The 11,766-nt window shown below is 53.4% G+C and overlaps 1 protein-coding gene across 1 annotated transcript; it reads right to left on the bottom strand.

Annotated features, from left to right (window-relative positions):
- Positions 1 to 1,808: 1,808 nt before the first annotated feature.
- Positions 1,809 to 6,595, bottom strand: LOC147826033 (odorant-binding protein 2b-like). The gene is made up of 7 exons (XM_087183376.1): positions 6,506 to 6,595; positions 4,921 to 5,054; positions 3,650 to 3,726; positions 3,465 to 3,572; positions 2,115 to 2,216; positions 1,960 to 1,965; positions 1,809 to 1,876 (listed from the first exon to the last, which is right to left on the bottom strand). The coding sequence occupies exons 1-7, from the start codon at positions 6,593 to 6,595 to the stop codon at positions 1,809 to 1,811; spliced, it is 585 nt and encodes a 194-aa protein (XP_087039502.1).
- Between the last annotated feature and the right edge of the window lie 5,171 nt (positions 6,596 to 11,766).

An 11,766-nucleotide genomic window follows, 5' to 3' on the forward strand; every position in this document is an offset into this window, starting at 1 on the left:
CAGCATTCCCTATTGACAAGGCCTTACATTGCTCTAGCTGCAAAGGAGACATATCTGAGGAGCCAGCCCTGCAAAATCTCATCTGTTTCTATGGTTCCCTTCCTGTGCTTCTGTGAGGCCCTCAAGAGCCCCAAACCCTATCCCCAGTCCCTGCCATTGTGAGCTCCTCTGAACAGGGCTTCTCTCTACTCACTGGCTTATTTAGTTCTGTGTTCAGTGACCTCAGGGAAATCGCTATTACCCATGGATGTCCAGGGCACTGAGGAGGGTATCCACCCAAGGTCCCAGTGCCTGAAAGGACCTCAAAGCCCAGTGCCCTGACCTAAGCCTTAGGACACAAGGAACATTTGAGTATCATTTGGGCACAAAGCACTGAAGCAGATGGGCCCCCTACAAGGCTGACTGAAGGTATGTTTCTGTCATCTTCAGGCTCCACTGGAGACGAATTCCACCAGCCCTGACCCAGGAGAGCAGAGAACAGGTGCAGAATTGCCTGCACAGGCATATCCTGGGCTCAGGGATGCCCTGCCCCAGCTGCCCCGCCTCTTCCATGAAGGACAGCTTTAGAGGACAACACAGTGAGAAGAGGAGGTTCCTGGAGATCTGACCTCCGAGGCCTCATGAGCAGGACATTTCCAGCCTGGGCCATGGAAGTGCTCTTCTTGGGGAGGGTGCAGGACCCCTCTGGGGTCCTCTAACCCTCTTTTCTCCTACAATGAGTAGTAGTACATCCACAGTGCTTGCCTCACTAGTGAGCGGAGACTGTACAAGGGACCGGCTGAGCTAAGAACTTGCCTTCACTGCCCCTTAGGAACCTCACACACAGGCAGACTTCGTTTTGTTCTGAGTCTTTCTGTCAGAACCTCATAGTTCCATGATAACTGGAGGTGCTGCCTTAGGAGGTGCTGAATGTACTTTTCGTGCAAATAACCACAGACATAGGAAAGACTGTGGAATACGTGAGCATTTGACACCATGTATTATATATCTGTGACCTTCTTACTGAATCAGTCTCCCCACCCCTCTGATCTTCCAGTCTGCCCCATATAAACTTCTCCTGAGGAGAGGAGAGGCTAATTTCTCATTCCTTTGAATCTGGACTCAGCTATGAGCATTTTTGTGTTGTCCTATTTTCTGCATATTTGGTGCTCTGAATCCAGGCTTTGCTGCCCTTGAGAGTCCAGCCCTCCTAAGTTAGCTCATTTCCAGGGATGGTAAAGACCTCACCTGTAAGTCTTACCTCGCCAATGCAAAAAACTCACACCTGGGCCACTGTCCAGCACCAGATATCAGACCACCAGGGACCACTCTGAAAGTCCAGACTTCTAGAATCTCCCCCACTCGCCACTTGTAAGCCTGGCCCCTTTCTGTCACCATGATTCCCCCTCTCAGGCTCTTGCCCCAGGCCCTCTCCCCATCTTCCCAGCTTGCTGTGCTCCTCTACCAGTGGCCCTGCTGCTGTGACAGCCACCTGTGTGCAGAGAACTATGAATGTGATGGAAATTCCCTCCCTCCTGATCATCAGGGTCATGACTGAGCCTCTTGCCACTCCTGCTAAAACAAAACCCAGGCCAGGTGTGTTGACACATACCTGTCATCTGAGCTACTTGGAAGGCTGAGCTTGAGGCCAACCTGGAAAACTTATGGACATCTTATCTCAAAAGAACATCAAATGGGCAGGGGAAGCAGCTCTGTGGTAGAGCATGTGCCCAGCATGCAGGAGACATGGAGTTCCAACCCTACACCAAAAAAAATCCAAGCCCAGTAGACCTCATGTGATGCATATGGCCAGAGGAAGTTGACCGACTTTATTGACAGCAGAAGCTTGGGGAGACGTGGGAGCTGGGTCCTGTCCTCTTGCCGTTGCGAGTTCTGCCTGTGGGTGGTGAAAGGCAGTGGAGTGCCAGCTCCTCGTTCCTAGGCCTCCTTCCTTGTACTAAGTCTCTCTGGCCAACTTACAGGCATCTGTGGACCCGGAAGGAGATAAGGGGCAAGGAGGCATGTTCACGTAGTCACCATTTGACTCAAGAAAAGAAAAGGTGAAGGTATAGCCCGGGGATAACGGAAATCATGAGTGAAAGGGAAAGGAAATCAGGAAAAATCCTTCTCATTACCAGTACGAGGAGGGTTAATGAGTTCATTTATTTTCAGATTCTTGCTGTCCACAAACTCCTGAAACATCCCCAGGGCCTTCGGGTCTTCATCCAGGGTGTGGGCTGCAGGTCAGATGGGTAAAGTGGGCATGGGAAGGTGAGATGCCCATGTCCATGTGGGTATGAGGAGGAATGTGGGGCCCCTCACTCCAAGCTGGACGCTCACACTCCCCAGGGCCTCCACATGCTGCCAGGACAATCTGAAGGCTCTGTGAGAAACGGATGTCAGCACCCCGGGCCCTGTGAGCAGGGAACAGCGGCAGAACTGCCTACACTGTGGGCCTGGGGGTGCCCTGCCCCAGCCCCTCTGTGAGGGACGTGAGGGAGCATAAAGCAGAAACAGAGGGGTCCACATGTCTGTACCCTTCTTGCTGAATCAGCCCCCAGCCCCCCTTGAGCAAGTTCCTATCCCCCAGCCTGGCCCATAGAGACTCCCCTGCCCATCGAGTCTCATCTGGGGGCCATTGTTCCCTCAGCTTCTCCAGGGGCTCTGCCCAGCCTCCATAGTCCTGGAATCTCTCTCAGAAGTGTGCAGGAAGTGGGGTTTCTGTTGCATCTTCCTGCTCCGGCCCAGACCCTTGCACAGTGCTCACAGGACCCCTCAGGCCCAGAGCCCCCGGGAGGCAGGAGGCAGGGATGGCCAGATGAGGAGGCAGTGTGGGGAGGCACGGGAGATGGACAAGGAATGCTGTGCTAGGCTGATGAGGCAGCCCTGTGGGGCTCTGAACTGGGAAGAGTCTTTGGAGCAGAAGCACTGGAGGACTCTGACAGAGATCAGAGAGCGTGGGGAGAGCTGTGAGCCTCAGGGTGGAGATGAGGCTCTGGCAGTGGAGTGGCGCTGAGAGGATCTGCTGACCTTTGGGGAGGCTGCTCTTCTGGTGGGGTGTCCAGCCCACAGCAGGTTTGGAGCAGAGCTCTGGCCTCTGCCCCTGAGTGACAGGACTCTACTGTCTCTGTCCTGACAACAGCCACGTCTCCAGACATCGAAGCTCCATGTTTCTGGGAGCAAAGGGGCCTTGACCAGCTGGTCTGGTCAGAGTATGACTGTGCCAAGAGTCACGGAGGAGGAAAGGGAGGAGCCAGGGCCTAATGGGTCCCAAGGAGCCATGGGCTTCAGCCGCCAGGATTGGTTCCATGAGAGCTGAGGATGAGCAGATCCAAGAACTCAGACATCCCTCTCCCTACCAGAGTCCAGGGATCTCAGCAAGGGCTCCCTGGGTGGGAACTGGTCAGAGCTGGGTGAGAAGATGGCTCCCCTTCCCCATGCCTAGACCGTGAAGTCTCACAAATTCAGACAGGGCTGGGACGCACCCATAACCATCATCATCTGGTAGTACATGTAGTTCATGTAGCCCTTGAAGTAGGCGATGGCGTGATTTTTCCCTGGCAGGAAGTAGACGTAGATGGTGTGCTTCCACCCTGCAGGTGACACAGGCCATGTGAGCATTGGGTCTCTTTGTCCAGATTCTCCTGAAAGAAAGCATTCCCACCCGGACACTTACGGGTTACAAAGGTGCCTGGTTCATCTCCTGTATCCAGGGGCAGCTTGAACTCAATGCACCCAATGGGTTTCCTGGAACACAGGATATAAACATGGTTCCCTAGGCTGATACCTGGCCAGTCCCTCCTCACTTCTCTCTGCTGTGAGCCAGGGTGATTCACCTCTGTGCCCAGCCCACCATCAGGTTCCCAGGACCCTGGAGCCTGGGGCTGGCAAGGGATAACTGAAACTAGATGTTACATTGTACTGGCACATAAGGCTCCTTAAACAGCTGTGGCTGGTCAGGATCTGGCACCCGGCAGAAACGCAAGCCCAAGTAAGACCCCAGGCAGCCCAGGCTGGGGGTCTCTAACACCCTCTGGAGGCTCCTATCCTAGTCTAGAGGACAAGGCTCAGGAACTCCTGGCTAGCACTTTCTTTTTTGTGGTATTAGAAATGAAAGTCAGAAAAAAAAAAGAAATGAAAGTCAGGGGTACTCTACTATTGAGTGATATTCCCAACCCACCTATTTATCTGTCTTCTGTCTGCCTATCTATCCATCCATCCATTTAACTTACATTTTTAGAGAAAGTGAATCACTAAGTTGTCCAGCCTGGCCTCAAACTTGTGATCCTCCTGCCTCAGTCTCCTGAGTAGCTGGGATGATACTCATGTGCCAGCAAGATAGCTAGACTTTCTCTGTAATAACAGCCCACAGCCCCCACAGCGTGGCTTGCTGTGAGCTCCGTATTCCCTCTCCAGGTGACACCAACTAGGGAGAAGCTGACCAGGTGGAGAGCCAATGCCCCATCCACACTGTGAATTCAGGACAGCCTGGCCCCTGGCTCACACCTGACCATCTCCTACCTAGGAGGCCAGGTCTTCCCTGGGTCTCCAGATGTTTCTCCAAATGGGTTTCTCAGATGACAAGGTCCTGGGTCTATCCTTGGCTCCTAATAGTCGAGAGAATCTGCTAAAGAATCCTGAAGGATCCCAGAGTGCCGTCTGTGCATAAAAATGAGCACAGGGCCAGCACAGGGCTTCTCCAGGAGCAGGTAGTGCTGTATGGCAAAGCCCAGGCCACCTCAAGCACTTGCACAGAACGAGGAGGTCGGCGTCAGAGTGAGCATTGTCCCTGCAGCTAGGGAGGTCACCAGGCACATCGCTGAGAGGGATAAGGGGAGAGGAGGACTTACTCCACACAGAGGACAGAATGAGTTCAGATGAGGGTGGAAGGTGGGCTCTGCGCCCCGAGCAGAGAGGGGAGCCTGGGCACAGGGTACTCACATGAGGTTCATCCTGAACTCCAACTTATTTTGACTGTTTGTGCGCAATGTGAAGGAAGGCATCGGGTGGTTCCTCGTGTCATCGGGAATAGGCATGTCTCCTGCCCAGCGTACCATGTACCAGGTTCCTGTAAGCTGGAGGGGGAGGCCATCCCTGAGCAGGGAAGCAGGGGGAGGGGAGCCAGAAAAGGGGACCCAGGCTGGAGCCAAAGAGAGGGCAGAGGCGGGAGGGGCCTCGGCTTGGGGCCTTGGCTTAGAGCCTCAGTGCAGGCTGCAGGGCCTGAGGCTTTGGTGGGGGGGGGGGGTCCTGGCTACAGCATGGCCCCTCTCCATCAGCAGGAGGCTGAGCCAGGAGGGCCAGGACAGGGGTCCACCTAGATGACACACTTCCTGGGGGTGGCTCTGACCAGGGCCCTGCACAGACCTCCAAGGGGGAGGTGGGAAAAGTAACCCAAAGGACCAGGGAGTGAGAGAGGAAGACAGACAGCAGATAAGGGGGGAACCAGGCATGGGGGACGGCAAGGCAAGGCGTTGGCTGAGGGGCAGCTTGGCAGACGGCCACAGTCAATGCTGCTGGGCTGGGAGCAGCCCCCAGGCTCTGGTCTACGCTTCCTTCCCCAGGTCCTCTAGACACTGGACTCATTGATGTTCTCCTGGATCCAAGGGATAAATATCGCTGAATTCAACAGTCGCAGAGTCCTTAAATCCAGGGCTCCATCTGGACCTCAGATGCAGTGTCCGTCTTGTTCACAGCTCTTCAGATCATTCGCCACCTCTACCCAGGGGCTTGGGGGTGTGGGTGAGGCCCGCAAGGTCTCATGGATGTCGGCCCCAGGTGCAAGGATCGGGGAGGATCCAGACCAGGTGTTGGTGCGGGAAGAGCAGGGAGGAGAACATGGCAGCTGGCCAGCTCCCCGAGGGGGAAGAGGCCTGCTGCACATCCCCGTGGGAAGGCCCTGGGCTCAAGATGGCTGGGCCAGGAGCTGGACTTGCTGCTAGGTGGAGCTGGGGTGTCTGGACAATGGCCTTGAGCCCCGAACCTGTTGGAGACCAGGCCAGTAGATACAGGAAGCTGCAACCAGGCACATTTATCCGTCAGCACTGGGGACCGGGATTAAGTCGGACCTTCTCCAGGGGCTTAAATCTTGTCATAAACCCACCTGGGTCAGAGTTAAAAATGTAAAACTCTTGGGTTTGTGAAGACTCTCATGTGTGAGCTTTCCACTTGGAAATGAAAATGCTGGGGTGCATCCTTTCTGATGGAGGGAAGAGGCTTCTCTGGAACCCACGGCAGACAGAGTGAAGAAGCAGAGCCCTGGGCCACAGCGATGGTAACGACCAGCACAGCGACAGACTGGGGCGGCCTCGCTAAGCCGCCACACAGCCTCTGTGCAGCCTCCTGGGAGGCAGGAAGGTGGAGTGCTTGCCTTGGTCCCACTGCTCAGGTGAGCAGACCCAAGGGCGTGATACAGGCCATCCTGGCAAGCCCCGCTGGGGCTCTGATCAAAGGATATGAAACTCTCATCCAGTCTAGACCCTGACCTTGGAACCCCAGGTCCCTCTCCACGCCTCCCCAGGGATGTCACCTCCTCAGCACGGGCAGGAAGCAGCGGAGGCAAGGCAGCTGGCACTGCAGAGAAAAGGCTCAGCCCGGTGGCCAGCAGGAGCAGCTGCATGGTCCCCAAGTCAGCTCTGTGCTCCCAGCCAGCCTCCCGATGCCCTTTTATCACACACCAAGTGGCCCTGGAGGACCCTGCCTCCCTCCCCTGCAGTCCCCCCCATCTGCTCTGCAGGGCAATTGCCTTGTTTTGATTGGACCTTGTGAATGGCCGGAGGTAATCTGTGTAATTAGCCATGGTGACTGTCCTTGGACACATTCCGAGGAAGCATTGTCCCAGGGAGGGTGGCATCGGAGCGGGAGGTGCCCGCCCCTGGAATCTGCAGCCAGGAAGATGACAACAAGAGCTCCTTCTGCTCCATCCCGACTCCAGGAGTCTGGCTCAGCCCTGGTCCTGACAGGTTCTCTGGAATCTCCGGTCCGGGTCCGGGTCCCTGTCCCTGCCCAAATCAAAGCTGTCATGACTCCACATTTATCCCAGACCTTTGAACATGAGGAACATCAACGGCCCTCCTTCTCCCTTGCTGTCCTGTACACCTACCAAAGATTGCCACCACCCAGCAGGGGCTGGAATTGCTGCTCATAGCATTCACCCAACCTCCAAGACCAGGCTCACGGTGTCTTGGACATGGGAATGCTAAGTCTTGGGGGTGCCCTGTGCCTTCCTTAGCTTCTTTTTGTCCTGTAGAGACTGCCTCGGTCACGGGGGGAGGGGCAGTGGCCTTAGCTGGAAACAGTGGCATGAAAATGACACACCAACAGTGACTCACACCTTTCTTTGTTTTTCTCCTAATTAAAAAACAATCCTGACAGTAAAGACACATTGCCATTAATCCCTTCAAAATACACTTCCTCTGCATTCAACACATTTCTCCCATCATTCTCGCCATTTTTTGAAGCAGTTATGAAAGTTCTCTTTCACGAACATCTTTAGTTGCACTGTCATGGAATCAGTTCAAAACATTTACCTTTCATGTTCATTTTTACTTTGAGGAGGAGCCGGAAGTCACACAGTGCCAGATCTGGTGAATAAGATGGATGAGGACACAACATAATATATTTATGGGCCTGTCTTTCCACTGGCTGGCACTTAGAAGCAGCATCCACTGTATTTTTATCAGTACATGTTTGTGATGCATAATACTTACATTTATCTTGGGGATTGGCACACACACATACATATCCATCTTAAACCTTTTGTTACCAGAGCACCCGGGTTGCACCCCACTGTGACAAAGAATGAAACCACGGATGGAGGAGGAGGTATGGTACAAACAATTTTATTTTAAAGATATAAAGGCAAGGAAATAAAGCTCCCACTAGCCAGGAGGGGTATCTGAGTAGGATACCCACAAGGACTCTTTGCCTAGGGGTTTATGGGATTTGAAAGGGAGCTCGGGCCGTTGTATAAGCAATATAATCTCTGCCCTATGGGAGATGGTATATTTAGGGTCCAATCTGTGCAGTATCCATGCAGGGCCATTGTGCCCTGAGCCAATGGCCCACCTGACTGTGCCCCAGGGGGCCCCAGACAGCCATGGGACACCTGGGAGGAGTTTTTGTAAGACCTCGAGGGTCGCGGCTCAGCAGGCTCCACGTTGGGCTCCCCGACTCCGTTTTGGGTCTGCTGTCCCTATTCCTGATAGGATCCTAACTCCTGCCTCACTAATTCCTGTTACGCTTTGACGTTCTCCCCCTTCTCCCAACTCCCCTAACCCCAGATTCCCTTCCCATCTCCACAAAGTCTACCTCCATGTTTCCGTCATCTACCTTTTACTTTGCTCTTTATTTATACTTCTGGGTTTCTTGTATAAAAGAAATTATGTGGCATTTAACCTTCTGTATCTCGTTTATTTCACTGAGTATTGTGGTCTCTCTGTATATCCATTTTCCTACAAATGACTCAAATTTATCATTCTTTAGGGTTGAGTAATACTCCATTGTGCATATACACACTTTCTTTATCCATTCATCTGCTGGTGGGCAACTTCTAGGGCCCATTTTAGACTTAGCTATCATGAGACCTCTCCCTTCTTTGAGCTCCTACTATGTGACAAGTGCTGGCCAGACCCTGGGCACAGCTTCTCATCTAGCAGGGAGTTGCTGCATTCTCCTTATTTCACGGAAAGGGAAGCCCCAGGCCAAGGCCCACATCTGGCGGCCAAGGCCCACATCTGGCTGCCATGGAGGTGTGGCTCCCTCTGCCACCCTAACCCACGGCTGTGCATGCGCCCATTAAACATCTTGAAAACACACAGATCAGAGTCTGAAGATCACAGAGGTAAAGGTTCACAAGAGCTTTTATTCTATTTGAGATGTTTAAAGTCATGATGATTTTACTGAGGGATTGCTAAGCTTCTCCAACAGGGTAGGGAAGGTGTTGTGCATGGTGAAGCCGAGCCCCATAGAACTTTACACGTGTGTTTGTGGGAACTGTCCTGGGTGTCAGCATGCAGAAGTCACCATGCACACGAAACTGTCCCAGGAAAGTGCCACTGATCACTGCTGTCATATTGACTGATCCTGTGTCTCTGTCTTCCTGGGAGCCTGAGTCCCTCTCTACCTGGTGAAGGGAGAGTCAGTTGGGCAGCCCCATCCCAGGGTCCCAGGGCAGCTCAGGTTGGCTGCCTCAGGGGGAAGGAACCTCAGTCCTTGGTCACCCTGAGAGCTGGCTTGTGGGACAGACAACACTTGTCGGGGTGACAGTGAGGCAGGTGTCAACACTGAGGACACTGGATGTCACAGGCACACGGACATGAGCCAAGGCCCGTGTCCAGGGCTGGAGCTCGGGTCTGATGCAGGATCCCAGCTGAGGGTGGAGACAGGCTTCTGGAGGAGCATGGAAGTGGGGTGAGTCAGACCCTGCCCCACAGAGGAAACAGAGGGGGCGGAGGTCAGTGGCAGCGGTGGGCTGGCAGCAGGGTGGCATCAGCAGGAACAGCTGGAGGTCACCGAGTCCCTGCAGGGGCCTCTGTTGCCCACAGGAGTCATCACACACTGACAAGTCCATGAGGGCAGTAGAGTAGGCAAACCTCTGGCTTGAGAATACCCACTCTTCCCTACAGAGTGGCAGAGTCAGGATTTGAACCCAGAGCCTATAGGATTCCATGGGGCTGCCTGAGAAGAGCCTGTGCCTGCATGTCACAGGAGGGACCTCTGCCGCTGCATTTCTAAGAACCTTGTTCCTGATGCCTGGGGAGAAGACTTGTCCTTCCTACACCAAGCTGGTTCCAGCATGCCCCATCCAATTGGAAGTCCCAACATGGGACAGCCCAGGACCCACTGACAAACCTTCCCTGACCTTTCACCCAGCCCAGCAGCCGGGATGGCTCTGCACTGTGGCTCAGTGAGTGCTCCAGGACGGGAGGGCGTGGCCATCAGTGGCACCCCAGAACCCTGGGACCCAAGGAAGCTGCCTTGAGGGATGACATTCAGGAAGGACTCCAGGCCCCCGAGTGAGAGGTGAGGGCCCTGGTCTTACTCAGATTTTCTGGTTGGTGACCCCAAGTCACTCTGAGCCTTGGTTTTCCCATCTGTTAAGTGAGAAATAGGTAGGTTGGGCTGGTGGGTTGTTATTCCTACTGTGTGAGAAGCGACGTGTAGGGCCCTTCTTTGCTGGGCCACATGCCAGGTAGTTAGAGGGACCTGGCCGGCCTGGGTGGGAGAGTCCCTCCTCAGGTGGCCCTGCTGCTGGCTGGCCCAGGGGGATCAGCGTTATCAGAAGTGGAGAGAGAAAGATCCATTGATTCATTCAGCAAATACTGACCTGGACTCCCCAGGTCTCCGCCTCTGTGAAATTCACATCCACTCCACGGTGTAAGAGGTCATGGCTTCAGGGTTAGCAGGATTAATAGGAAAAATGAAGGATACACTTCCTTAAAACAGCTCTGTATTTGAAAGAGATAGAAAAGTCTTGCTTGCCATTTCATCTTGAAAATGAAATAAAGATATGAAGAATAAATGTATCTTATATTTAGCAAAATAGCTGTTATAGTTCCAAGTAAATTCAATGTCGACTGGGTATTTGGGATGCATTTTCATGACCAAATTATAGCATTCCAGCAAAAATCTTCTTGGGCCTCCTTAATTTCCCTAAGGGCTCTCTAACCCCGATATTTAAGTCATTCCCCTAGGAAACCTCCCTCCTGTGACCTTTGTCCATTGTCTCTTCTGTGACTGTCATGTGGCCTGACCCGGCCTGGTGTCCCTTGTTGGTGGCCTTTCCTGTCCTCCAGGCAGGCGGCCCTCACTCTTTCCTCAACTCCTGCATCCCTGTTTCTTGCACAGTTTCCACCTCTGTCTGGTGATCAGTTTGGGACTTAATTCTGCCTCCCTCTCCATGTCCACATGCCAGGACTCCTTCCATCATACCACAAGGGCGGCCTTTTGTCCCTCTTTCACACAGGAAGACACTCAAGTACAGCAAGCCCAGAGTTCTGGTGAAGTCACTCAGGCAGCAGGGAGCCCTGGCAGATCTGGGTCCCTAAAGGTGGACAAGTTCTGAGGAACAAATTGTTTGTCATCGATGATCTTGGGAACACAGAGAGGGGCTATGGGAAGGTGAGGTAGCAGGAGAAGAGCAATGAGGGGCCTGGATGAGTGAGTCCTGGAATGGACACCTCATCCCACCTGGAAAGCCACTCCCCATGGCATTAACTTATGTTGTTGGCTAGCACCAGATTGCAGACTAGGATGCACTGAGGGTGTCTACAGAGCCCACAGGAAGACAGGAGGGACACAGGCAACACAGGGGGGACATTGATGCCTGCAAGCAGACATATATAGCTCATCAGCAGTACGGTCACCCCAGGGTCCCCAATCCAAGACCCCAATCCAAGACCAGGATGCTTTGTTCCACTTTGCTTGCCACCGTCTCTCCGGAAAACACCAGCTCCCATGTACTTATCCTTTTCGGTTTGCAGGTGCTACAGCCTGTGATTTACACTGCCACCAATGTGGAGTGAAGTCCCCATTCAGTCTTCAGGCCGCCTGCCCGCCCTTGCATAGTTGTGGTGGATTACTTAATGGTCACCTTGAGTAGGAACACCCAGCTGAACCGAGTCAGTGTGCTTCTGGGAATGGAAGACCCACCTGAGGATCACTGCCAGAATGGCATAAAAGGAGAACTGGAGGGGAAGATTAAATGCTTCTGATTTTCCTGGAGAAGCTGCTTTTTGGCAATTTTGGTTTTTCTGTTTTGTTTTGTTTTTAGGAAGCTTTGGCTGTTTT

Source organism: Heterocephalus glaber, unplaced genomic scaffold (genome assembly GCF_053883595.1).
Source record: "Heterocephalus glaber isolate CG9 unplaced genomic scaffold, H.glaber_assembly_v1.0 deba00001479, whole genome shotgun sequence".
NCBI classification, from domain to species: domain Eukaryota; kingdom Metazoa; phylum Chordata; class Mammalia; order Rodentia; family Bathyergidae; genus Heterocephalus; species Heterocephalus glaber.